We start from the raw sequence: 27,945 nt of genomic DNA on the forward strand, positions 1-27,945 counted from the left end.
TCAGAAGGTACTGTCTTACAAATACCAATATGCTAATTAAAATTAGTAAAACATGTAACTCAGCATACCTATTGATAACTAATATGAGTTGAAAGTTGGAAGTTGGGAGTATGTAAAATGCAGAGAAAGTATGTGCCTGAATTTCTCTAATCCTTCAATTGAGGACAATGACAAAGAATTGACATTACTTTTCCTCTGCAGGAAGTTGTGTGAGGGCTTGTAATGTCATGCTTGTTTAGTACAACTGGATTTTGAAATACATAGGAATGCTGAAATAATTTTTCTTTGAACCTACAGGTTCTCCTGAAAAGAAAGTTGAACTTTCATCCATGAACGAAGAAAACAGCACTGCAAGCCCTGTCAAAAATGGTAAAGCAGGTCCAGTATCTAAAGAGCAGAGGACTGGAAAGAAAACTTCAGAGCATTCATCTGTACGAGGCCAAGGGCAAAAGGGGAATGATGACTCGGAAAGTGATTTCGAATCAGATCCACCTTCTCCAAAGAGCAGCGAGGAGGAAGAGCAAGAAGATGAAGAGGGTCCAGGAGAACAAGGAGATTTTAATGATGATGATACTGAACCAGAAAATCTGGGTCATAGGCCTCTCCTCATGGATTCTGAAGATGAGGAGGAAGAGGAGAAACACAGCTCTGATTCTGAGGAGTATGAGCAGGCTAAAGCAAAGTATAGTGACATGAGCACTGAGTACAGAGAAAAGCCTGGCAGCAGACCACCCCAAGATCCTAATACAGGGCTCTGCACCCCAATCCATCTACCCTCCAATGTTGGGGTAGAGAGTCGGACACAGGAGTTCGATGTTTTTGGCGCAGTCCCTTTCTTTGCAGTACGTACTCAGCAGCCCCCGCAAGAACGTGAAAGGCATCTCTCTCACCAGATGTTTCCTACTGTGGGACTAGAGCAAGAGGAATTCGATGTGTTCACAAAGGCGCCTTTCAGCAAGAAGATGAGTGTACAGGACTGCTCTTTGGTGGGGCCTGAGGCACGTCCTCTCCTTAGTCGCTCCCAAAGTGTAGATATATTTGGCTCCACTCCCTTTCAACCCTTTTCCATGTCAGCAAGTAAAAGTGAAAGCAGGGAGGACCTTTTTGGACTCGTGCCCTTTGAGGAAATAACTGGGAGTCAGCAGCACAAAGCCAAGCAGCGCAGCTTACAGAAACTGTCCTCTCGCCAGAGGCGCACCAAGCAGGATATGTCCAAAAGTAACGGGAAGCGGCATCATGGCACACCAACTAGCTCTAAGAAGACTTTGAAGCCTACCTACCGCACTCCGGAGAGGGCTCGCAGGCACAAAAAAGTGGGCCGCCGAGACTCTCAGAGCAGCAATGAGTTTTTAACCATCTCAGACTCCAAGGAGAACATTAGCGTCGCACTGACTGAGGGCAAAGACAGGGGGAATGTCCTACAACCTGAGGAGAGTCTGTTGGATCCCTTTGGTGCCAAGCCTTTCCATCCTCCAGACCTGTCTTGGCACCAGTCACACCAGGGGCTGAGCGACATTCGTGCTGATCACAATACTGTCCTGCCTGGGCGGCCAAGACAGAATTCACTACATGGGTCATTCCACAGTGCCGAAGCGTTGAAAATGGATGACTTTGGTGCCGTGCCCTTTACAGAACTTGTGGTGCAAAGCATCACGCCACATCAGTCCCAGCAGGCCCCATCAGTCGAATTAGACCCATTTGGTGCTGCTCCATTTCCTTCTAAACAGTAGATACTTCTGATGGATGCTCTGCATTAACTCCTGTTTCAAAAGAGTATGAGATAGTTTTGTGAATTTACAAGAAAATTTATTTGTATAGCTCTTTGTATCATTCATTCTTACAGGTTAATCAGGATAGGTGATTTTTAAATAAACCAAATAGAAAAAGGAAGTATATCTACAGGGTAGTAACTTTTGATGCCACATATAAGGAGATGAGAGCTAACCTGAAAACTCTATGGGTTTCTGTTTCTGACACCACGCCACGGTGTAGTACTTCAGTGGAAGCCCATGGCACCTGTCTAGTGTAGTCAGGAGAAGGGACAGGAGAGATGGATAGCACTAGTTTTGATATTAGGCTGATTTGTACATATATAGGTTGCATTTAAGGTTTCTTCTAATTCCCATACAATTAAAAAAAATCTACTTCTCTCAAAAAATTAGCAAGGTATCTGGAAAGCGCATAGATTTTAGTACCTTTCTCTACAAAGCAGAGCCAGAACTATTGTGCCTAAAACTATTGCATTAAAAAAAAACAAGTGCCATTAATATGGAATATCTAATAATATGTGAAATAATGTATATATTAGCTCAGTTTAGACCTCTACAGTGTATACATAAATGACATAAATACATACAAAATGACATAAATACATACAATTTTTGTCATTGACATCTCCAAAACCTGGAATAGCTAATGGACATCTAGAAAAATACCTGGCATTTGAAAAATAATGATAGGAAAGAAAAGAATTCAGAATTCAACACTTTAGAAACATTTTATATTGTTTTATTATCATGTCCTTAATGAAACAAAGTACTGAAAAAATTGGGAGTTAGGACAAGGATTATATTATATAAAACTTTTATTTCAGGAAAAAATGTAGCTGAAACCTTGAATTTTTAAAATGTTTACAATGTAGCGTCATTTTGCATTTAATAATGTACTTTATTAATTTCTACCTTCGCCATATATTCTCCATTTTGAGCAACAGTCATTTTACTTTGGTTTAGAGGGTGGAGTAGTTTTAATAGTGCACACAACAGTGACACCCATAAAGCCTTATTAGGCAGGAATCGCATATCCTGCTCATGTACCTCTGCACTAATACCACATCTGCCAGTGGATTCAAGGGTTGCATGAGGGACTAGCATCTGCTAGCTGACTGTGTCTTTAGGGGAAAAAATCCAGCTACCAAATTGCCTTTTTTAAAGTATCACAAATCCTAAGTATAAACTTGAGGTTTTGTAGAAATTGTGTGTAATGAATTAATGTGACTACAGTATCTTGTGCTTCCTGCTCTAAGTTATAGTTTTTCCCTGTAGACTAATATTTGAAGTTTCTTGAACTGTTAAAGCTATTTACAAACAGGAGTGGAAACTATAGTCTGGCATTCTCCTGATTGCTACATTTTTAATTCTCTACACCCGATTAAAGAATATTTTATGAGTAATAGTATCTCTTAATTATAGTGCCCTCGTTGGGTTTTTGCAAACTATATGTAACTGACTACATACTCATGTTTTGTTTTGTTTTTCTGTATGCTATGTCAGATAGTACAGGATAGCTAAACTGTGTGAATCACAATGTAGCAGAGGCAGATCAAGCATTATGTATCACTACTTACAGCGCTTTAGAGTGGACTACACCAATAACTGTCCTTATGCCAAAGGGAAATAAGTTTGCACCTTTTTATTTATTCTCAGGTTGATTAATACTGCTAATGCAAATGCCTAAGTAGGTTTTCTTTTAATCTTTTAAAATAGGTTTAAGTGAAGAGTTGATTATACATAGTAAACTGATGACCTACAATAGGATTCTCTCAAATAGAACTGAAAAAAATGGGAATCTGTTGGTTAAGAAGTACACATCAGAATTATAGTCCTTGCTAAGCTTCATGATTTCATCTTTTAGATAGATGAATTAATGTGAACTTCTTGGAATCTAAATTGTGAACTTCTTGGAATCTAAATATGAAATACATTATTTTACTTGCTCTTCAACACACTGAATAATTTTAAATACTTCAGACAAAATATTGGATAAACAAAGTATTCTCAGCTTAAAACATGTTTGTTTTTTCTCTTTATGATAGCATAGCATTTCCTCTCAAGATGGTAGCCCAAAGTTTTAGGAGTTAACTGGAGATCCAATGGGACAAAAATTGGGAAAATTCCTTGTGGTAAAAGTTATAGGCATCTTGTCAAGGTGTAGAGATTTTACTTTTTATTTTTATTCATCACCTCCACACTAGCATAGTCAGATGTAGGCCACTCCCTACAACTGTTGCCTTTTAATTTCCTTATGAGAATTAAATTCCCATGGCAAGTGAAGAAAGTATATCCCACACAGAGCACTCCGTGGTTCTGTTATGGAATGGTCCAATTCTGGTTTAAGAAGAAATGTGAAAAAATTAATTTCTATCATTATTTGGGTGTGCTCTGTGCTTCTAAGGGTGGGATGTAGTCATAACTCTAAACCTGCTATACTTGAACATCACTAAGGAAGTAACATGAAGCTAGTAAAACTGAGGCCAAAGTTGTTTTCTAACAGCTTTAATAGTATTCATTTTGAATTATCTTTTTTTTAAAAAAGTGGACCATTTGCTCAACTTTCATTACTTTAGTAAAATGTTAGTATTTAAAAGATCAGCTTTCATAGCATCAAAGAATGTATATGCTAGGACACAAAAATTGCTTGGTGTATATATAATAGGTCAAGGAGGAAAAGTTGTAACTGACTAGTATTTATTCAGAAGTGTAACCTTTGCCAACCCTGAGTATGTGTGTATTTGGGCATAGTTATGACATCTGATCTGCAGGTATATGCACCTTTTGATCCTATTGTTTATAGACTTGTTCTTATCTTGCTGGTGGAAAATACTAAGGTGGGGCCCACTCTTCTATGCTTCTGATCCTTATGCAGAGCAGTTTTCTGACCACTCAGCTGCCTGGCTGGGTTTCTTTTAGGTTTTGGTACTTCACATAAGCACTGTTAGAAGGTACAAGTATGTTAAAATCACTAGTATTCTGAAGAGTTTGGGTACATTTGTTTTAATATGTGTAGAATGTGCAGTGAACTTTTTCTTTTTTAGTAACTCTACTTATTATGTTAGGTCCAATTACTGTGAGAATGAGATGATATATCTACTGTGAGAATTAACATAAATGATAGTTTATTTGAAAACTTTTATACTCAGTGGTGTTTTATATATTAAGACACAACTCTATAATAGACACATGCATGCACATCACATCTCTCTACTGTGGAGTTAATGTGAATTTTTTTAATGGACTTGCAATCACAATCATATCTAAAATAACATTCACTCCTGGAGAGGGTTTATAAAAACCACTAAAAGAAAGTTGATGAAAATGTAAAGGATTGTTATTTTTGGTTATTTTTATTTTAAAATTTATAGTGCTGATTTTGAAAGAATTGTTTCTGCTATTTTTTGTGATTGAAAAGTCATCTAATAGCAGTATAGAAGCTACTTTTTTAATTGCTGGAAAACAGCTTTAAGTGCACTTTTTTTGATTACACTTCCATTTTGTGTTAAACTTGAATTTTCTGAAGCCTTTTATGTACCACTAAGCAAATAACTTTACCCTTTAAATAAACCAGATTTACATCTTTGTTATATTCCTAATTGTTATGAAATATATGTGCTAAAGTAACTTCAGTCTTCAACTATTGCTGGGAAACTGGTCTGAATCAGTTGCTTTCCCCCCTATATATCTAAGCACTAATTTTATTACTTTATTGCCTTTACATTGATTATTATTGAATTCTGTTCCTGATTCAGCTTGTTTGAAGTTTATTTTCTTACTGTATTTATCATACCTACTGTTTTAGTAATCTGCTTTCTTTAAATGCAATAAATCCCAAAAGGATTGTCTATTCTTTATAATCAGTGACTGTGGAGTTTTCATTATCTTATTAAATGTAGTGGATATAATCTATTCAGTTCTTTCATTTCCTTCCTTCCTTCTATTTTTTACCAGCTAGTGGCATAAAAAAATTAAAGTTAGACTCCTGTTTTAAGATTCGTGGTGCAGGATTTAAGAAAACATATTTTGACCTAATTTTTTTTTTTGCAAGAACACCACTTAATACAGGACCAATAATTGAATAATTTGACATAGCTCTCACATCATTTATAAGGTATTTTTTGAATTCTTAAAAGACTATTAACATTCTTAACTTAAAAAATCTTCAGTCAAATTAAATAGTAGTCTTATGACTGTTGTCAGAAAAGAGACTGTACATTAAAGAGAAACCTATCTACCAGGCTGATGGAATAAGCTTGCTGTCAGGGTTGTAGTATTTTACATTCCACAAACTGGAGGCTATAAGTTGGTGGCTTTTGACAGTTTCTGTCATGGACATGATTCATCTGACTACAAATGAACATTTTAAAGTAGTAACATCTGCCTAAAGTAATACAGAAAAATAAGGATATTATATAGTACAACACAGCAAAATACCATAAATTATTACAGCCTATTAGAACAATTTGCAATGTAGCAACTGTTGGAATTCAGTTATAGCTAACCTTTAGAAAATAATATAGTGCAAACTGAGCTACTTGTCTTGGCCTTCCTTCTTAAGGAAGCTTAGTTCAAGCAGATGTGTAATGTAGTTAATATTTAAATGTATTTTTCAAAACTTTTGTTTTGAAGGATTGTTTGGGTTGGTGTGAATCTACTCATTTAAGCAACCAGCAGGAATCCAGAAATTCAGGCTTTGCTCTTGTACATTTACTAGAGTGTAAAGTGTATCTCTGGTAGGTACCTGCCAAATGGAGAGTTGTACAGCTCTATGCCAGTCAATCACAATCTTCACATTGGATACTTTGTCCATGTGGGATGCCATAAGATGTGAGAGATAATCCCTGATTCTTCATTCCTGACTCTAGAATATGATGTTAAAGCCTTTATGTATTATAAAAATGACAAGCAGCACTTAATATATTTAGTAAACCCAGTTTATTTACATTAATACATTTTGCCATGCAGCTTACTGAATTGTACTCAATATAATAAAAAAATGACAAAACTCTTGCTATTTGAAAATGGCTTTATATATAAAGATGACTTTCTTAAGTGAGAAATAAAACTCTATATAATTTAAAACAGCTATAGATAACTGAAAAATCCTTGCAAAGTCTATGGGTAAAAACTTTAGTTTCCACATAAGTAAAATTAAAACCAGTCTTTTTAATACTGTAGCTCCAATAATATGTGTTTAATCATTTTAATAAGCTAAAAAACAAAAATACATTATTACAAGGCTCAGATATGTAGGCAACTTTTAAATATTCTTTAATGTTAACAATGTCTTAAATTTTACCAGTAGTGCTATGCACACAGTAGATTGGTCAATAAATGCTGAAATACATAAGTATCCTTCGCGACAGTCCATATTCATTCCTTATAATAAATACATCAGACTAAAGATAAAAAGATGAAAAGGTCGCTTTTCTTACATTTAACATTTTCATAAAGCATTGAAATGTTTACATGGCATAATTTTCCCTACAGTCACACCAGTATGTATTTCAAATTTCAAATTATTGTTTAAAAATACAATATGCTCTTTTTTTATGTATTAACAGGTTAATATTACATAACTCCTACACTATGACCAAAAATCCCCAAGAATTAATAAAACAAAGTAAATCAGTGCTTTTAATCTTTGAGATCTTACAATAAAAATGGTCCTACACCTAGAATAACTTTCTTCTCACTTTTTGATTAATAATCAGTGTATTTCACATGGCCGAAATGACTCAGTACGTATTTACAAGCATTTTATCCTACTGTTGTTACATCAAAATCTAATACTTAGCACACAAATTGGTGGCCTTAATGAGGTATAATAGCCATTTTCAAAGTAGCATTCCACCAAAATGGTTATGTTGTAGTGTGTCTGCACTGAGCCTACTCTGAGAAAATTCCCCTTGTGCAGTGCTAGCATTGGGAATTTATAATCCAGCAACACTACACTAGAAAGAAACAAGGTTGTACAGAAGCATAAACTGAGGTACATTATAACTTTCCAAATGCTGGATGTACAGGAAACATTTTAGGATAAACTTCAAAGTAAGTTTTTTATGATATCCAGTTAACTTTCACTGTCTTAAAACAGCAGTATTTAAAAGAACTTGCCAACTCATTAAGAAGTTCTGATGGTATTTTATAATAAACAAGGTATATTTTTATAAATTCAATAAAGGATTTAATTTTATGCATATGGGAAGAGCAAAGAACAAAGGAGTTACACTGTATAATCGGGCAGTGAAATATGTATAAACAAGAGCAAGGTTAATGCTTCAAGTCCAAATTTTAGATTGCATTTATACTTTCGAGTTATCTATGAATGTAATGCTAACACATGCACAGACAGAACACTAAAGTATAAGAGAATATCATTAAATGGGGTATTTGCATGAGTGTTCTAAGGCTTAAGGTTCATTCCAGGGTCAAGATCCTATGGCCTTGAAAGTAGCACCCAGATAGCTGAAACCTTCATTATGAAGTTTAGGACTACAAATTAAGAGCTGAAAGTTCTTCTGAGATCTCCTCAAATCCACTCTCAAGAATTCAATTGTAATATAGAATTAAACAATACCTGGGATTAAAAGATTTAAGTGGATAATTATTTTGTTACTAAGTAGACCATGTCCTTCGTTTCCTGTGTGACTATTACATGATAAAGAAATAGCAATGCATGTGAAAATCTCTCTCCAAGGAGAAGTTTCAAGTTTTTGTCTTGGCAAAACCCCCAAAGCTCAGCGTATTTCTAAGAAGAAGAGAATCTATAGCTAAAGAAGTACCTTAAGTGCCAGTTTTTCATAACCATTCATTTAAAGGCCATGATTATTCAAAATTACTATTTTCACTTGTAATAATAAGCATAGGCTATAACAATCATTGCCTTGATTAGGCACTTAAGTTTGATAATTTAATGAAAACATCTATTAAAGTCATCACTCAAGATGACTATGTAATCTGTCATTCATTGGAAATGAGCCCTTCCTAAGAAAATTAAGCTGGTGTAAAGTAAAATGGGTTTAATTTAACATTCAGTGTTGCCATCCAGATATATCTTAAGATGGCCCACTAATTTTCACTTTTCATGTAAGCAGCAAATTTGTAGTATTAAGGGTCTGTAAAGCAATTATTACTTCAGAGCCTAAGTATACTTTCATATGTTCATAAATCCTTACTCATGATACATAAAGCAAGAGGTAAGAGAAAAAAAAACTAATGGAAACCTTAGAAATAGTGGGGTCTACAACTCCCCCACTGAATATTGCTCAACAACTGAATTTGCCAGGTAGCCATACCTGAATTCACAAATGAGAAATATAGTCAGGACAAGGCTTGCTATGTCTGTACTGCATGACATACACAGTTGACTGGTGCCACCAATATAACATCACTACTGCAAGGATATGCCATATTTGGTGGCTTGATCCGAGGTAGTTTAGTTGTCCTGAAAGAGAAAGTAAAAGAAATTAGTGTTCACTGCACTATTTCAATGTTAAAGATGTATTTCTATCATTGACTTTGAAAATATAGCTTAGAAGTAGAAAACATTTTGATAGCTTAAAGGCTTGGGAGACTAGTAACTCAAATCAAGTCCTTTTTAAAAAGGCAAAAAACATATGTAGGTCGAACTTGAAGGATTCATTCAGTAAGCACACAGGTGAAGTTTAGAAATGCTGTTCCTAGTGTTTTAGAATCTGACTTTTTTTTGCCTCCTATGACTTACAATGGGAAAAATTATTACATGAGAGAGGCAAAAGAAATCCATGTTACAAATCATGGAGTGACTCAGGTATGAATTTGAAAGCAGCAGATGCACTGCTATATTTAGATATAAACCTGCTAAAAGCACTTTGTGAACAGGTATGCAAGAAGAAATCACACACCTTAATCTTCTGCCAACAAATGCAATAATTGCAAAATTCTGCAATTATGAATGGGTTAAATAGTGAAATGCTAAATTCCATTTTCCCTGGGAATTTGATCTTTTTCAATAAATAACAAAATGTAAAGTTTCAATAACTAAGTCTAAAATTTTCTTCCTCATACTGCTTCTATGGGTCATGAAATTTAAGTAAATATTCTGTAAACTTTTTCTCATTAAATGTTTCTTATTATGAAAATACTGTACAGAGGGGTTACAATTACATGAACAAAGTAATGAGTACATTTCTTATCAAGCATTGTTGCCTCCTCGTTTGTTTTTCCCCTGCCATCCCTTCCTTCCTACCTCCACACCTACATCCTCTCCCCCCCCCACCCTAAAGTGTAAAGTTCATTTTTCTACATAGCCTCTTGTACATTTCATTGTTGCAATAGGTCAACCTGTACCCCTAAACAAGTTTATTTTTCCCTTCTGCTCCCCCAATTATACCAACATCAAATACAGTGAAAACAGTGGGGGAGGGACATACAAAATCATGTGGTACCTTATAAATATGTTAGGAACAATAGCAAGCAAGAAAAAAAAAACACTTGTGTCCTTATCTTGGGGTTCATTTCACTTAACATTATCTTATCTGACCTTTTCTGCTTGTGTCAGATATATACTAGTTATTGCAAATAAGGGAAACCTATGGGACCTTTGCACCTGGCTTACTTCACTTAATATAACTTTTTCCATTTCCTAACAAATGAGGCAATGTCATTCTTTCTGATGGAGGCATAGAATTCCATTGTGTATATATACCACATTTTCTTGATCCATTCATCTACTGAGGGGCATCTGGGTTGGTTTTTTATCTTAGCTATGGTAAATAATGCTGCAATAAACAGAGTTGTGGTGGTAGCTTTAGTATGGTCTTGTTTGTGATCATTTGGGTAAATGCCCGAAAGGTCATAGGGGAGCTCTATGTGGAGTCTTTTGAGGAACCTCCATACTATTTTACGAAGTGGTTGAACAAGTTTACACTCCCACCAACAATGCAGTAGGGTTCCCTTCTGTCCACATCCCCTCCAGAATCTGTTGTTATTAGAGTTCTTGATTATAGCCATTTTAACTGGGGTGAAGTGGTATCTCAATGTGGTTTTGATGTGCATTTCTTTTATGGCTAGAGAGGGTGGGCACTTCTTCAGAGAAGTTTCTCTTTAAGTGTTTAGTCCACTTATTTATTGGGCAATTGTTTCTTTGAGGATTTGTTGTTGGGGGATTTAATTTTTTGAGTTCCCAGTATATTTTAGATATGAGACCCTTGTCCGTTGTATGGCTAGTAAAGATCTTCTCCCAATCTGTGGGCTTTCTATTGATCTTGCTAGCTATGTCCTTTATCATGCAGAAGCTCTGCAACTTCATGCAATCCCATTTGTCTAACCTTTCTTTGATTTGTTGTGTTTCTGGGTCTCTATTGAGAAAATTTCGGCCTGTGCCAAGACCTAGGGTTTCTCCTATTCCTTCCTGTAATGTTTTCAGGGTGTCTGTTTTGACTCTGGGGTCTTTGATCCATTTGGAGTTGATTCTGGTGCAGGGCAATATATAAGGATCTAGCTTTAGTTTTCTACAAGTGATTAACCAATTTTGCCAGCACCATTTACTGAAGAAAGAGGCTGTCTTTTTTCCATTCCATTTTTTTAAGCTTCCTTATCGAAGATTAGGTGGCTATAGGTCTGTGGGTTCATTTCTGGGTTTTCAATTCTATTCCATTGGTCCTGAGGTCTGTTCTTGTGCCAGTACCAAGGTGTTTTGATTACTATGGCTGTGTAGTAGAGTTTGAAATTTGGTATTGATATTCCTACTGCTCTGTTCTTTCTGTTAAGGATAGTTTTTGCTATTCGGGTCCTTTATTTTTCCATATGAATTTTGAGGATTGCCTCTTCTATTTCCATAAAGAATGAGGTTGGAATATTGATAGGTATCGCATTGAATTTGTAGATAGCCTTTGCAAGTATTGCCATTTTTACGATGTTGATCTTTCCAATCCAGGAGCATGGGAGTTTTTGCCACTTTCTATGTTCTGTTTTGATTTCCTTTTTCAGGTTTTTAAAGTTTTCATCATAGAGGTTCTTCACTTCTTTGGTTAATTCCTAAATATTTTGTTTTTTGTGGAGCTATAGAGTTTCTCTCCTGATTTCAGCCGCACTCTTCTCCATTGTTGGCATTCTGTAAACTTTTTCTTCATTTGTTTTCCTTTCTTTTTCTTTTGAGTGTGAACATGCATGTGCACCAGTACTGAGGCTTGAACTTGGTGCTTCTATCACTTGAGCCACATCTGCACTTTTGGCTTTTTGTTGGTTAATTGGAGGTTAAAAGTTTCTGGCTTCGAAGCTTGATACTCAGATCTCAGCCTGCTGAGTAGTTAGGACTACAGGCATGAACCACTGGTACTTACCTTCCTCTTATTCTTAATAGGAATAATCAGAACACAACATAGATTTTAAAGAATAATGGAGCATGAAAATGAAACTGATTTGGGAAGAAAGGGGGAAAAGAGGGGAGTGATGGAGGGAGTGGATGATCAGGATGCACTGAATACAAAACTGAACAGGTTAAAATGGAAACTCCGTGTACAACTAACTGGTAATAGAAAAAATGTATCTGAAATGGGATTCTTTCTGTGTGGGTCTAAAGTCTTTCTCTGATGACCCCAAGTCCACTGAACTATAGAGTTAAGTCTACAGATACATTCTTAAAAATACAAAAGATTACAAAGAAAATAGACTATCTTATGCATCAGAAAACCACTCAATTCTTTCAGGTTGGAGTTCCTTGAACCCATCAAAGACCACTGTGGAACAAAAACACCTAAGCTGAATTTAAGTTTTCAGGATTAATTCTAATAATTTCTTAATATCCACTGTTTTTGTAGTTCCCACACTTTCATGCATGAAAGGTGTCATATAAGTGAAAACTTAATACTATCACTTAAGACTAAATTGTTTATAGTTGCACTGTCTTCCAGGCTCTCATGTACCTGCATACAACCACACAGTCAGCTACATGCACATCAAGCTCATCTTGGAGGAATGGTACATACTGATCTTTTAAAAGTACCCTATATTCCACAATTCTTAACCTCTGATCTAAATATTTTAAGGGTGGAAAACACATGGCCATAATTACATGGTATAAAAACATTTTCATAATTCAAATTCTTACTTGACTGTGCTGCAAAACCAGAATTTTAATGCATATATGTATATATTTTCTTAAATTATTATTTTTCTATCTATGTATTTTCTTATTTTTATTTTTTGCAATGTTGGTGACCAAACCCAGTACCCAGAGCTTGAAGGTGGCTCTAGCAGTAGAGCTATTTTTCTAGATCCAGAATTTGAAGACTATCATATAATAGAGTAATAAAAAAATCAACTTGGGGATATATCTAGCTATATATCCAAATTCAAATTCTATACACGTAGGTTCTTCTATACACCGTGTTCTCATTCTTATTTAAAACTCAGTATTTAAAGCACAGAGAGGAACATCTGAGCATAGTGGGAGAACTCATTCTCAAGACCAAGGTTCCTCAGCCACTTCCTCAGCACATGTAAAGAGTGATACAATGCCATCTCCAGTTCACTATGGAAATAACTCTTAACCTAAAGAGAAAGAGGTGGGCAAGTTTGCAGTTTATATTTAGACTTCTCCCTGACTCATAGTCCTCCAAATCGAGACATCAGGTAGCTGAACATCTTACTTTTGTCTTTACCTATTTTATAGAACCTTAAGATGTATATCCAATAGTCCCTTCTCATCCATGAAGAATACATTTCAATACTCCTCAGTAGATGAGTGAAACTGTTGACAATATGAAATTCTACATAAACTATTTTTTCCTACACGCTTATGATAAAAAATTTACAAATTGGGCATAGTAAGAGATTAACAATGAATAGTAAAACATAAGCAAAACAATATACTGTAGTAAAAGTTCTATGCATATGATCTCCCTTCAAAGACTCTAAACAGGTATTAATATAATGAACTGTGGTAATTACAGGTACCTAATTACAGATAAGGGGGCACTACTGTACTGTAAAATGAGCTTAAACCTGGCCTCTTTTCATCATCCTTCTCTGACTTCCTTTTGTCTCTGTACTTTCCTTATTTCTTGCTCCACACATAAAAATTAATTCAGAAAATATTACATGATTAATATCTGAATTTTCTTAAAAAAACGAATGGAGACTGAGTCAATTTTGTCATTGGTTTGTAACTGTAAGACGGTGGAAACTCTGCCAACCAAAGGGAAAGTCTGTGAATGCATCTGGAAAGGTAAAGTTACAGGTAATATCTGGGGAAAAAAACAATTACTTCATAATCAAAACATTAAAAAATATACATCTAAGTTTTAATTCTCTAAAGCATTTACTCCTGATATATTAAGCTACAAAACCATGAAAAAATAAACACCTACCTGGAAAATACCTTTCTGGGACTTTGGAAATGTAGAATAGGAAAGCAAGAAGAGCAATCACATACATCACAATTACACGGGGTGCAAAGTCCTGGGGGCGGAAAAAGTTGTTTGTATGTTTTACACATTTTCGTATTGTTACTGAATTCTCAATTCATTATGAGCACAGCGGTGAAATTTAGGGTTGCTAAACCTGAATTATTCTGAGAAAATCTCCAGTAGCTAAATCTCTTGCTTTCCTGCTATAGGAAGCAGGGCACAGAAACAGAACACAGTGATGTTGTAAAGGTTAGGCTATGAAAGGAACTGGAGCTTCCACACTGTTTAAGATCCTGAGGATATTCAACAACCCTACAATGTAAGTATAGCGGTGAAATGCTGCATGCAGGAAAAGGACTAAACAGTATTGCCCATAACAGAATCTCTTCCAAGATCCCAGATCAATGACTTTTAAATATGATTTTTCAGCCATAATATGTACGTTTCTAATTCTGATTACAAACCGACTGTACCCCAAGTACATTCAATTTCTGAGAATTATTACTCTCTCTAACTCAGAGCCTTCTGATTAATCAGCCTCAGAATTCTTTAACACTCTCTAAAACAAAATTTCCAGTCAATGCTTCAAACTTCTACTCAACTCTTCCAGAACTCTGTATCTTCTTTAGTGGTCTAATTTCTATACTTTTCTTTTTATTCTGTGAATATTTCATTAGCACACATTATAGTATAACAGGATTTCATATGTCCACAGGTGACTACAGAGGACTTTGAACAAATTTAAGTTTACCACTTCCATCATTCCTTTATACTTCTCACTCCTCAACTTTCTAAAACAGTGTTTGATGGGTTTCATTATTCTATGGAAGACACAATCTGGCTAATAGGTAGTTAAGGTTAGTGTAGGTTGCATGCTTAATATACAGATTTCTATGACAGCTGTCATAGATGGACTCGTTGTCCACCATGAAGGCACAATCATGCCTTCATGTAGAGCTCAACTACAGCTGTGGATACCTGGGGGGCAGGGTAAATGGAGAACTTCAGATTGTGCGTGCGTGCGTGCGTGTGTGTGTGTGTGTGTGTGTGTGTGTACATATATGCTCTTTGGCCCTTCTACCTTTTCTCCTTCCAAAATGAGATTAATCTCTGAAAGCTTCTCTTTGCTCTCACTCTAATGTTGACCTGTAATCATACAGGAATTTCATCTTTGAGAACCACTATCTAGTCATATATCTTAAGATTTGCAGATATGGAAATAGTCTCATTTTTTTCTGAATTTCTCTAAAATCTATTGGCTTAATAGGTCTTTTTCCTTTTCTTTATCATTATAAGCTTAATAGAGATTTATTGTCTATATATAGGAATTAATCACTTCCACATTAGCAATGAATCACTTCTGGTTAGAATTAAGTCAAGGGTGGTAGTTTCCCCTTGTAATTTCTTATTCTTGGGGATCAAATTGTCTGAGAAATGATGTTTTTACAAATTGCAGAATCACCTGTGCTTCTCATAACTGCTACTAATTGCAAATTTTTCTCAATTTCTTAATTATCCAGACAATCACTACCTTTGTCTTTCGATTAGCCAGATCACTGCACTCAATTCACTGTCATATAACTTCCTTTTTCTTTCAGTGGTTTACTCATACTTTTCTCTATCATACTGCCAGCTTCTTGTGATTGAATGTAAGCCCAGTAGTCCTTCCAATTGTACTAAACTGATGCTTTTGGAACAACCCTGCCTTTAAACTCTCACTTTCCATACATAGGTCCCAGCGAACAAGTGTGATTTCTGCCAGTTTTCCTGGCACATTTAGTTATGTTAATTTAAACATTTTTAGTTTTGCTTTCTAGCTCATATTTAGAACATTTTACTAAGGACCTATAAGGAATGTCTTTATTTCTAATCCTCTTTGTATAAATGCTTAGCTGTCACCGAGGTTCTTCCTAATGCACACACACTTCCCCTATTGTACCTGAATTTAATAACTCTTCTTCTATTCTTAGTATATTTTCCTTGGTGGGTTAACTATGTTTTCCTGGTTCCAGCTACCTGATGATCCTCTGGCCTAAAGTTTAGACCCTATGTCTGTCTTTATATGCTATAGGAACCTCAAACCAAAAAAGTCCTTCCCAATTCCTACCCCATCCCCAGGTAAAAAAATCAATTGCTCCTGTTGGTTATCTTTCGCATTACTTCTAGCACAGCAGAGAAGCTAGAAACTCTGAAGTTCTCCCAAGATAAGGATTTAGATATTTACATAGTAATGGTAACAGAAAAAGAACTAAGAATGTATTGTTCAACAGAAATGACATCTCAGAACCAAGAATAATTAGACTTTGCCTTAATTCTGAAAGGTGTATTTAACTAATAGAGCTGTGTAAAGCTTTACATTCTGCTACCTAAAAGTGTAATTTCCCAAAAATGACATGTATAATTCAGCTCAGAAAATAATTCTGGGGGGCTGGGAAGGTGGCTCAGTGGTAGAGTGCTTGCCTTGCAATGCATGAGGCCCTGGGTTCGATTCCCCAGCACCACATAAGCAAAAAGAAAAAAGCCGGAAGTGGCACTGTGGCTCAAGTGGTAGAGCGCTAGCCTTGAGCTGAAGAGCTGAGGGACAGCACCCAGGCCCAGAGTTCAGGCCCCACAACCAGAACCCCCCAAAAAAAAGAAAAAAAAAGAAAAGAATTCTGGGTTAAATTTTTCTGTGAATTTTAGAGGTACTACATTATAGTCTACCTTTTAACATTACTGCTGAGAGAAGTGAAAATTATGATGTCAATATGCCATTAAAGATATGCTCTTAAGTGTCACAATATCACTCATAAGGCCTAATTATATTACTCTATAAAAAGAAATAAACAAGAATGACAAAAAAAAATTAAGGGAAATACCAACTTCACTTAACCTACCTGAACAATAGGTGCACCAATTCCTCCATTAAGCCAAACCCAGTGAAGAGTAGGGATCACGCCATATCCCGAAACAGAGCAAAAAATGATAGAGCGGAGTCTCTGCCACTGCTGTGTAAGATAATTGGGATGGATCTGTGCAAAGAACACTGCCAGGATCATAGCAAGCACGGTGATCAAATACACTTGGCGCCAATACTAAAACAAAAGAAAATAAACTTGTAATTGAAGGAAGTTATATTATTATATTATTATATATTATATTATTATATATGGCACAAATATTTTCCTGGTATTTTCATTCTGAAACAAGATTATTCTCCTTCTTTAAAAAAAGGTTATGTTCCATGTAATTGTAAGTTTCTCAAGGCTGACAAACCAAACTCCAAAGGGAGCTGGTAAAAGAAAATTATCCCTACATATACACTTTCTGTATACCTATTCTGTTATATGTCAAACACATAGCTATGTAGAAACAAGTAGCACTCTCTCACTTGGGCCATGGCTCTACTTCTAGTTTTTTGGTGGTTAATTGAAGATAAAAGTCTCATGGACTTTCCTGCCTAGGCTTCAAACTGTGATCCTCATATCTTCACCTCCTGAATAGCTAGGACCATGGGTATGGCCACCAGAGCCCAGCTTCAAGGCTGATTATAACAAGGACTCTCTCAGTGAGTGAGTTAATAGACTCAGGGAGGGACAGATATGTAAATAAATGATCATATCAAATGGTATTATAATTGGGTTCCAAATCATGCTGTTAGAACCACTGGAGAGAGAACAATGAATATTACCTGAGAGAGCAATAAATACAGCAAATGCAGACAGACATTTGGAGAGGGCCTACTGAAGATCATTGAGGTCAGGCTAAAGATTCTAAACTTTACTTTGCTGACACTAGGTATTGTTTAAGAAGGGGATGATATAGTATTTTCAAACTACCTTATTATAAAAAGATTACTGGGGTAAAAAAGGTGAGAAAATCCAGTCAGAAAGACACTGGGAGTTTACTAAAGAGAGAATGGGTCTGAGAAGTGAATACCAGATTCAGAGCATTTCTGAATGCCTCTGAAGGCCTGATAAAGTCTCAATGGCTGGCTAAATGTGAGAGAATAGCAGGATAGGGCTTGAGTCTTTCTAGCTTGAAAGGCCACATTAATGGTTTCCAGTAATGGAATAAATGATCATAGATGATTCATATGTGGAGTGTCCGGGGGAAAGGACAGGGAGTGTGAAAGAATATTCATTTTAAAATATGAAGAGCTCTATGTGAGTCATTGACAAGCTGATCTAGAAGCTCAAAAGTTAACATCACACAGAACAAAGGTTCTTAACCTGCACTACTAGAACTTCTACAGAGCTCTTCACTTCCTGAAATCTCACGTCAGACTGTTTAGGTGTGTGCCCAAATATATATTCTCCTGAATGAAGGGCCCATAGTTTTTAGTCTCATTCTGAAAGCAGTTTATGTTCCTTAAAAGGTAAAGAACAGAACAAAAGCAACTGAATAGTTGGAAATAGTTAGAAACTAGAAGGAAGAATGAAATTTTTCCTTTACACAAACATGGCATGTATTAACTAGAGTAGTTCCTTCTCTTTCTCTAGGGTCCCGCTTTGATGTTTAGGAAAAAGTTAATAGAAAACAAACCAGGGAAATACAGAATGAGGAAATAATTAAATTACATCACAACAATTTTAAGCCAGTAATTAGCATGTTCCTTCTAAATTTTTTTACAAAAAAGATATACACAGTTTTATTGGGCACTAGTGGCTCACGCCTGTAATAATAACTACACAGTAGGCTGAGATCTGAGGATCATGGTTCAAAGCCAGTCCAGGCAGGAGTTATGCTGACAGTTCTGTCATCACAGAAAGGATACAAAGGATCTGTTTCAGAATCCCAAAGAATCTGTGCTGAGCCAATCTTCACAATAAATGACTGCTGAGGACTGTGGCTTAGAGCACCTTAGAGAAGAAGGGTTGGGCAGGTCATGTTACATTCCTTGTGAAAAGGACTAGATAGTAGGTGTACTACTCCCAAAGAAGAAGCACAGTTTTGGCTCTGAAAAGTAAGAAAGAGAAAACAAAAAACAAAAAGTATAGTAGAAGAACAGGAGGAAAAAACTACAGTAGAGTCAGTGGGACTTTTATTTTTCTTTTGAGATGTAGTCATTCTATACAGCCTAGGCCAGCCTTGAACTCACAATTCTCCTACCTCAACCTCCTGAGTGCTAGGTTATAGGCAAGTATCATATGTCCAGATTTACAGCATTTTCTGCAAGGGAAGACTGAGTTTGCTCACTGGTTGAACATGAGGTAATGAATTAGTTATATTCCACAATGCTTGGTTGGCTGACATTTTAGGTCAGATGATGTATTATCTGATCACAGTCACAAATACTGCTTTGTACAAGGTAAAAAAAAAAATGACTTTTGGGATCACAGGGACAGAAAGTAGAGTTGACCAGAACTCAGAACAACAAATGATGCCTTATGTGGTCTTATAGATCAGGGGTCTGCACATACATACATTAACCTTTATTTTCTTCACTAAGAAGTTAATCCAATGTGAGTGTCTGAGCAACGGTAGCTATGTGGATTTAGTGGAAACATGGTAATTCAATATTCACAGTAAGTTTTATAAATAACTATGTACTTTTTTATTCCAATGGAAAATTAGTAATATATTAAAGTACAGAAGTGATATTAGATGTACTAATTATGTACTCAGAAATTCAAAGGAACCACTGCAAGAAAATCCAAGATCTACAGAAAAGACAGAATGTGCAACACTTTGAACTACTTACATTATTACAATAAAATGCATAAAACACTCCTGAGACATAGCAGCCCAGTATTCCAATAGAAATTCCGGCATAATCTAATGCCATCCATCTTCGACAGGTTTTTTCTGACCGATGGCAGGAAAAAAGATGATAGCCCACAGAACAAAGCATACAGACCTAAGAAAATAAAAAAAAAAAAAAAAACTATGTAACAAAGGAAAAATAAATAAAGCAACTCATCACGACATTCATGAAGGTGTTTTTAAGAGTCTAGGGCTCCTTAGTTATACACCCTGGCCTAGATTCTGCCTCTGTGCCAACAGTAGGGCAAGCTATGATGTCATTTCTCTGTCTCAAGCCCATCAGTGGGACACCATTCAAAAAGAAACGAAATTTAGCTATTTTTGTAATATAAAATTGTAAATGAAAAGCACAAAGTTGGGTAAAGTATATGACACAAATGTTGTTTTAAAATATCATACATGATTTATTTGATTATTTTAATCTATCAATGAGTTTACTTTTCTTTTTGCCTGGTACCAGGGTTTTTAACTCTGAGCTTCTTGCCTGCTTGGCTTGCATGTTTGGCTGTCATTCTCCCACTTGAGCCACATCTCCGACCTGGCTTTCTGCTTGTTACATTGAAGATGAAGCCTCTCAGACTATTCTGCTGGGCTTCGCTACGAGCTGTGATCTTCTAGTTCTCAGCCTCCTAAGTAGCTAGGATGACAGGTGTGATTCACTAGGATCTGGTAAGTTTACTTTAAAAAACAAAAAAAGTTACCAAAGTAACAGATGTCCTTAAAATTGTAGTCTATGGTGTAAAAATATAAGCCTTTACTACTGTCTATTCCCAAGAGCATGTTTGTGATGCTCAGGTCTTCAAACATACAATATTTTTCAAAATTACTCAAATAACTCACTATAATTTTGTTTCACAATTTTCTTTTTTCCTTTGTGTGTGTGTGTGTGTGGCAGTACTGGGGTTTGAACTCAGAGCCTTGTATTTGCTAGTCAAGTGCTCTACCAATTGAACTAGGCCCTCAGTCTTGTTTATTTTCTCTTAAGTTTCAGATAGAGTTTCATACTTTTGCCTGGGCCACCTAAGTTCTCAATTCTCCTACATATGCCTTCTTTATCGCTGGGATTACAGACCTGCACTAACTTGCTGAGATAGGGTCTCACGACTTTTTTTTTCCTGGGTTGGCCTCAAATTATAATCCTCTTATCTCAGCCTCCTAGATAGCTAGGATGATAATGTAAGCAATCATACCAGCTCACTGCAATTTTAAGACCTTGTGTGTTATGAAATAGATTGTGTAGAGTTTACTAGGTCTTAAGTAAATCTGGCTTTGTTGTCTCCAAGGAAAATAATCGTGACTAGATTTTATATGGTTGCCAAAGGACTATAAAGCAGGTATGATTCAGTCAGAAGCTCTGATGATCAACAGTTTCTATGGCAGAATGCCCTCTAGCTATTAAATACCTGTTGTGCACCTCACTTTGGAAAGGGATAAGGGATGCAAAGATGAATCCACTACTCTCAAAAGGATATTTGGGGGGGAGGGGGGTAGTAAACAAGTAGTGTTCTATTAAGTCTTAAATGTCAATGATGAGCACAACTAGAAAATTAAGGAGGAAGGGTGCCAGCTCTGTGGGGGAGGGGTGTGTGTTCATCTAGGAGAGGAAAAAAAGGTCACAAAAGTGTCATCAGCTGACCTGGATTTTAAAGTTTGGCTGGTACTCATGAGGTACATTAAACATACATATACACAAACGTACATTTTGGTGAGGAGGTTCACAAAGTAAAGTAGCATAATGAAAAATATAAATTCATTAAGAATGTCATGTGGCTGTTTTCAGATCATGATCCTGAAATTTCAATATAGGTTAGGTGTTATACTACTAAAGATCTCGAGTATACTTTTATATTCTAGTCATGAAACAAGTTCAACCAGTTCCTTCAGACTCAATGTCAATATTAAATAACAACGCAGTTAGCCAGGACTTCATTTCTTTATCCACTATCTGAAATCCTAACTGGTCTGTGTCTTTGGGCTACTAAGCTATTAATTAGTTTAATGGCCCAAATAAACATGTCTTAAGAAGTTTTGTTGTGGGCTGGGAAGGTGGCTCACTGGTAGAGCGCTTGCCTTGCATGCCAGAGGCCCTGGGTTCGATTCCTCAGCACCACATAAGCAAAAAGAAAAAAGCCGGAAGTGGTGCTGTGGCTCAAGTGGTAGAGCGCTAGCCTTGAGCTGAAGAGCTGAGGGACAGTGCCCATGCCCAGAGTTCAGGCCCCACGACCGGACCAAAAAAAAAAAAAAACAAACGAAGAAGTTTTGTTGTTTTCTTAGATTACCCTTGTGATTATGAGCCATAAATCTGAAGAGTATCGTGATATATATTTTCAATGACAGGGAAAGACCTCATTGTCACAGTAATGGATAATAAAAGAGCCAGAACAAAATAACAATCAGACATGATATTAACTTAGAAGTTAGGTAGACTGGTAAGCAAATAAGCAACCTGGTGTGAGATAGTCTTGCATATCATATCTGTATAAAGTTGACTTTAAGTGACTTTTACTTTTTTCCATAAACTTTTTTGTTTAAATTTCTACATAAGTATATAGTATACTTACAGTAATAAGAAATGATGCAACTCACTTCATTGTGAATAGGAAAAAGCTATGGTATCAAAGGGAAAAGAAAATAATGCTAGCATAGAAGCCCAAGTTTTGAAAAAGTTAATCTATATTTAGTATGCTCTGTTTAAAAAGATGTTCCTTAAGAGCTAAAAAAAAAAAAAAATACTCTGGCAACTCTGGCAAATTGGGTATGTTTCAGTTACAACAGAAAACTTCTTTCTATGGAATCTCTTATTTACCAATGTGGAAAGATAATTATATTGTTATACCCTTCACATCTAAGCTCATTGGCATGATAACCTAAATATCTCTGGATCTGGCCCTTGCTTATTTTTCCAACCATTCCTTTCTCTGTTCTCCTAGGAATCAACCATAAAGACTAACATCTACAAGTCCAGAAAGTGGTAAGCTTCCTCTTGCTTCTGAATCTTTATACAATCATCATCTCTGCTTAAATGCTCTGCTTCACTTTCTCCAGTCTTCTGACACAGGTAATCTGATCTTTATAAATTGTTGGTGCCATTCAGCATTAATCATTGCTGCCTAGCACGGGGCCTAGAAGTAGGCATTCAAGAAATACTTGCTAAACTGAAATTAGAATTAGAAAGAAAGAGGGGAGTATAGATGTGTTTCTTGGTCCTTTAGGTCCAAAGTTTTGTAGAAAATGTTGGTCTAAAATTGATAAAATAAAAACAACATCTATGTGGATGACTTACGGGTTCCTATCTCAAAACTGACCTGTAACAGGTTAAGGATAGGGAGTCTTGGACAGTGGTGTTTTTCTATTCTTTGCATTTTGCACATTTATTAAAATGTTAAGTGATTATGCCCCATATTTGTTTTTGTATTAGAAGGATATATATTTTAAAATACTGAATATATTTAAAGGCGTTTCTATAGATGTTTGAAAAAAAATACAGTACAACTAGCAACTCCAAGACTCAGAGAAGAGTAGGAACTGAAAGTATCTGAAACCAAGGAACTATGAAAGGATCAAAAAAGTTAACACTAGGGGCTGGGAAGGTGGCTCAGTGGTAGAGTGCTTGCCTTGCATGCGTGAGGCCCTGGGTTCCATTCCTCAGCACCACATAAGCAGAAAAAAAAAAAAAAAAAAAAAAAAAAAAGCTGGAAGTGGCGCTGTGGCTCAAGTGGTAGAGCACTAGCCTTGAGCTGAAGAGCTGAGGGACAGCGCCCAGGCCCAGAGTTTAGGCCCCATGACTGGCAAAAAAAAAAAAAAAGAATAAAACAAAAAAGTTAACACTAAAGCAATAGCAATAGAACAAAAGATTAATACCAGTAAAAAACCAGATAGTTTTTTTTTAAAGGCAATACAGAAAAAGCAAATACAAAAAACAGATATACTATAAATCATTCCAAATAGGTTTTGCAGATTCTAGTGATCTTCAGCCAGATTAATAGAGTACAATTGGATATTCATATCCAATTTTAAATGTTAATTTTTAAATAGAGAGGCCAAAGATAAAGAGCAGAGTATGTTGACTAATGTCAGCACTTAGTAGGAGGCAGGATGATCTTGAGTCTTGTGTTCAAGGACAACAGGCTACATAGCGAAACTTTGCCTCCCTCCCCCAACAAAAAGTAAATAAATAAAGGTGGTCTGGTTCTGGTGGCTTATGCCTGTAATCCTAGCTACTCAAGAGGCTGAGATCTGAGGATAACAGTTCAAAACCAGCTCTGGCAGGAAAGTACGTGACACTCCTATCTCCAATTAACCACCAGAAAACCAGAAGTGGAACTGTGACTCAAGTAGTAGTGTGCTAGCCTTGTGTAAAAAGAGCTCAGGGACAGAGCCCAGGCCCTGAGTTCAAGCCCCATGACCAACAACAACAACAATTAAAAAAACATCCAAGAGACTCATATATTTCATATATCTGATGAACCAGCAAATAAAGCTGGACTGTAGGTGCAGTTGTAAAGCACCAGCTGTGACTAAGCAAGTCAGCAAGAGCATGAGGCCCTGGGTTCAAGCCTCAATACTGGTGCCAAAATAATAATAATAATAAGGAAATATTTTTTTCAATTTTGAAATCTAATAGATTTCAAATATACTTAATAACATCTAAATACAAAACAACAGACTTTTGTGGGGGTTGTGTTATAATAAAAAAAAGTTCTCTTTAGTAATAACAGTGGTTGTGAAATGACTCACCTGGAAGCAGAAAAGACAAATAGAACAAATTACAAAATCTTCTCTGGATGCACTTGCAGAAGGTAACACAGATGTCATGTCATATATTCCCAGGGTGAAGAAGAGAAAGAAACCCAGCAAATGACTCCAGATGTTTACTGTTTCGTTAGATAAAATAAATAAACTGCAAAGTAAACAAACATGTAGCTCAGATTCACACTGGTTGGGAACAATTTAAAGAAGTGACTTAGTATTTATTACTTTAAGCCCTTTATCCTTAGCTGTGACCGTCTAAAGTTGAACTATCGATCAATTCAATTAATCAGAGGTTTAATCTATCTCTAATAATCCTAGGGCCTTAGAGCTTTCTGATGTTCAATTCTTCTCATACTTACAATTTCTTTTTGTGTATTTGAAGTCATTTACACATGAATCCTCCAGCCTATCAACCCCCTCACACCAGCACTCTACTATTCATCTACATGACACCATTTTTCTAAGAAAAGTTCACTTGCTCAGATTATTCACTCTGGAAAAATAAGTATGCAGATAAAAACTGGATGTGAGCTATAACACTGTCGATAATAGATACATGAAAAGGTGCTCACTGCAAGCTTGGTCAGAAATTTAACATACCTTTGTAAGTACTCATTAAATACAAAGTTAAATGAATTTAAGAGAAGCAGAATAAACACACTAACGCACTGGAAGGTTCTTGTTTCCAGGTGGCATGAGTTTATATTTCATAAGACCAAGAAGAGGTTACTTTTAATACGGGCACTATTTGTCCTCTTTTGAAATGTCTTGACCATTGACTTTGGCAGCATAGGTTGGTGCAAGAATGTACTACCCACACCAGGAGTCAAGACTGTTGCTCACTCTTTGCCACAATTAGTCTCCTGCTCATCCCTGACACAATTAATCACAATTAGTTCAGCAATGATAAGCATATAAACTTTTATATTCTGAGCTTAAGGTTTTGTTGTTGTTATTGTTGTTGGTGGTGGTGGTGCCAGTACTGAAGCTTGAATTCAGAGCCTGCCTCAGTCCCTTAGCATTTTCGCTCAAGGCTGGAGATCTACCAATGAAGCCAAAGTTCCACTTCTGGCCTTTTGGTGGTTTATTTGAGATAAAAGTCTCATGGACTCTCCTGCCAGGGCTGGCTTCCAACACCAATCCTCAGATCTCAGTCTCCAGAGTAACTAGGAGTACTACTGCTGAACTCGTTTCCTTAACTATAAAACAAAACAACACATGAGATGCTGCTGCTCTTACTTCCAGCTCCTTCGGTGATTGTATAAAATGCTTTTCGGATGTGCCTCTTCTGGTTTATTGAAAGGCAGTATCATGACTAAAGATTAAAATATTCTCCCATTTTTCTAGCAAAGTACAACCTTTTTGCTTAAATTAAGCCTTGACTGTCATGGATCCAGGAATCCTCAGGAGTAAGCATTAGTATATGACTAACTTACTGAATGACTGTCAGAATAGTTGTCATTTTTCCATTTTTACAAGTGATAAAAAAAATGGCAAGATTTCAATCAACCACTAAAAAAAAAAAAAAAAAAAAGTGAATATTGTCTCATGAAGCCAAAGATTTTTATCTTGTACAGCATCAAACATAAAGACTTTATATAACTGGGGACAGGATGCAGGAATATTAAAAAAAAAAATGCAACTGACAACACTGCATCTTGCCTATTGTCACTATTGCATTTTGTGAAGACCCGTGTAATGTGACTAACTGACCATTCTTTCTATGTTCCTTCTGTAGCAGAAGACAACTAGACCTGTTGGGACATACAGAACTTGGTCATTGTTGAAAGCTGCAAAAGAGCAAAGGCTGAATCTGGAAGAGATTAAGCTAGGTAGGAAGATCAGGTGAAACAATCTCCTCAACAGAAGACCTATTTTTATTGTGTAAAGAGTTAGGCATCCCCAAACTGTTCAACTTCAAAAATCAAGAATCGTTATCATAATAAGATCTTCAAAATTATTGAGGATGATAAGAACCACCATGGCAAAAATCAAGAAAAAGATATGTACTGCGTAAGCAGTTCAAGAACTTGCATTCCAGAATTGGAGTTTGCCACTACAAAGAACTAGAGCTATCTGATATTTGTGAAAGTGGAGACTTAAGTACATTCAATGAATTTTGACAGAAAGCTATTTTTTAAAAAAAAGACTAGAACCCTTTTTTTTTAAGTTTCCTTTTAGCACAGGCTTTTAAGAGACTCTGGTTTTACAGGTTGGAATGATCATGAAACAGATTCTAAGAGGTGCTTCTCAGGTGCACTCGTGGAGATTGGGTGTGCCCTGTGATCACCCTCTTTGCTATAGGGCTTTTCTTACACATTATTTTCCACAATAGCGATTATGTAATAATGTCATTACCTCTGGAGTGCCTGTCGCCCGGGCTAGTCCTGGGCAGCTTTATGGGAACAGGGATCAGGACTGACTGCTGTTCTCTGCAGGGGGATCTGACACAGTGCCCTAGCCCCTAGCCGGGAAATCCGTCAGTTATCTGCTAAAGGAAATGAATCGGGGTTTGCTATACATGTGGGCGGCAGGGTGAAGTTGTTTCCTCTTTATCCAGGCATCGGTCCCGAATATCTGCATTTCCCCCCCCTCCCCCCCACGGCTGTTACGTCCTAAAAAGCAGCACAGCGTTCAGCGATGCACTGGGTCCAGAGCGGCTTCGTCGTCCACGGGGGGCGCATCCCGAATACGCACCGCAGGGAAATCAAGGAACCACCGGCGCCCCGGGGGAACACCCAAGCGCCGCGGGAGAGGTGGGCAATCGCGGTTACCATCATCATCATCATCATCGTCATCCCAGGGATCAAATGCCCCGGCGGGGCAGGACCGGGCAGGGAGGAGATGAAAGGATGAGGTGGTGAGGAGCGGGGGGACCGGACCCGCCGGGCGGGGGTGCCGGGCGCGGCGGGCCGCCCTTACCTTTTGATACACAGCCTGGAGGGCAGGTAGGCCCGGTAGCCGTCGGTGATGTACGGGTTGTCCTTGAGGGACACGGGGATCTGCTCGTAGGTGTAGAGGCGGATGCCGCGGGGCACCAGGACCGGCCAGTACTGGTAGCTGCCCAGCTCGATGTAATGCGCGCTCTTCAGCAGCTTCTGATGCATGGTTCCCCGCCGGCGCCGCCGCCGCCCAGGCTCGACCCGGCTCCGCCTCCCCGGGGAGGGGGCCTCGCGACCACAGCCCCCGCCCCGGAGGCCGCGGACGCCGCGCCAGGTCCTGCTGTGGCCCCGCCGCCGCCGCCGCCGCCCAGGCCCCGGCTCACCTCACAGAACCCGCGCCCC

The 27,945-nt window shown here is 37.1% G+C and overlaps 2 protein-coding genes across 6 annotated transcripts in view; one reads left to right on the forward strand and one right to left on the reverse strand.

Moving 5' to 3' along the window:
* The window catches only part of Bmp2k (BMP2 inducible kinase), a 97,862-nt gene extending 92,859 nt beyond the window's left edge, over positions 1 to 5,003 (forward strand). For both annotated transcript variants that reach the window (XM_042678110.1, XM_042678111.1), the window contains one exon: positions 298 to 5,003. In XM_042678110.1, coding sequence (XP_042534044.1) covers positions 298 to 1,730 — 1,433 coding nt within the window. In that variant the 3' untranslated portion in view covers positions 1,731 to 5,003. The remainder of the gene's footprint in view (positions 1 to 297) is intronic.
* Positions 1,681 to 27,945, reverse strand: Paqr3 (progestin and adipoQ receptor family member 3). 4 transcript variants are annotated; one of them, XR_006147230.1, is made up of 8 exons: positions 27,584 to 27,937; positions 24,647 to 24,809; positions 19,848 to 20,003; positions 17,041 to 17,238; positions 14,126 to 14,216; positions 9,071 to 9,219; positions 6,514 to 6,633; positions 1,681 to 1,760 (listed from the first exon to the last, which is right to left on the reverse strand). XR_006147230.1 is itself a non-coding variant. In XM_042678114.1 (7 exons), exons 1-6 carry the CDS (start codon positions 27,766 to 27,768, stop codon positions 9,077 to 9,079), a joined length of 936 nt encoding a protein of 311 aa, XP_042534048.1. In that variant the 5' UTR covers positions 27,769 to 27,937; the 3' UTR covers positions 1,681 to 1,760; positions 9,071 to 9,076. The 4 variants fall into 4 exon arrangements, 2 of the variants coding, with proteins under 2 accessions (XP_042534048.1, XP_042534047.1); XR_006147229.1 differs by lacking the exon at positions 1,681 to 1,760 and adding an exon at positions 3,032 to 3,452 and having other exon boundaries at positions 3,510 to 6,633; XM_042678114.1 differs by lacking the exon at positions 6,514 to 6,633.

This window comes from Dipodomys spectabilis, unplaced genomic scaffold, assembly GCF_019054845.1.
Source record: "Dipodomys spectabilis isolate Male_0828 unplaced genomic scaffold, ASM1905484v1 ptg000043l, whole genome shotgun sequence".
In the NCBI taxonomy this organism is placed as follows: domain Eukaryota; kingdom Metazoa; phylum Chordata; class Mammalia; order Rodentia; family Heteromyidae; genus Dipodomys; species Dipodomys spectabilis.

What these genes read in the sequence shown, in the direction of transcription:
- Paqr3 (XM_042678114.1), bottom strand. Translation starts at nt 27,768, where the DNA reads ATGCATCAGAAGCTGCTGAAGAGCGCGCATTACATCGAGCTGGGCAGC. An exon ending in ATGCATTTTATTGTAATAAT is followed by an intron (nt 17,239 to 19,847) that starts GTAAGTAGTTCA and finishes CTTTTGTTTTAG; the next exon opens with TATTGGCGCCAAGTGTATTT. An exon ending in CCCAGAAAGGTATTTTCCAG is followed by an intron (nt 9,220 to 14,125) that starts GTAGGTGTTTAT and finishes TTTCTCTTTCAG; the next exon opens with GACAACTAAACTACCTCGGA.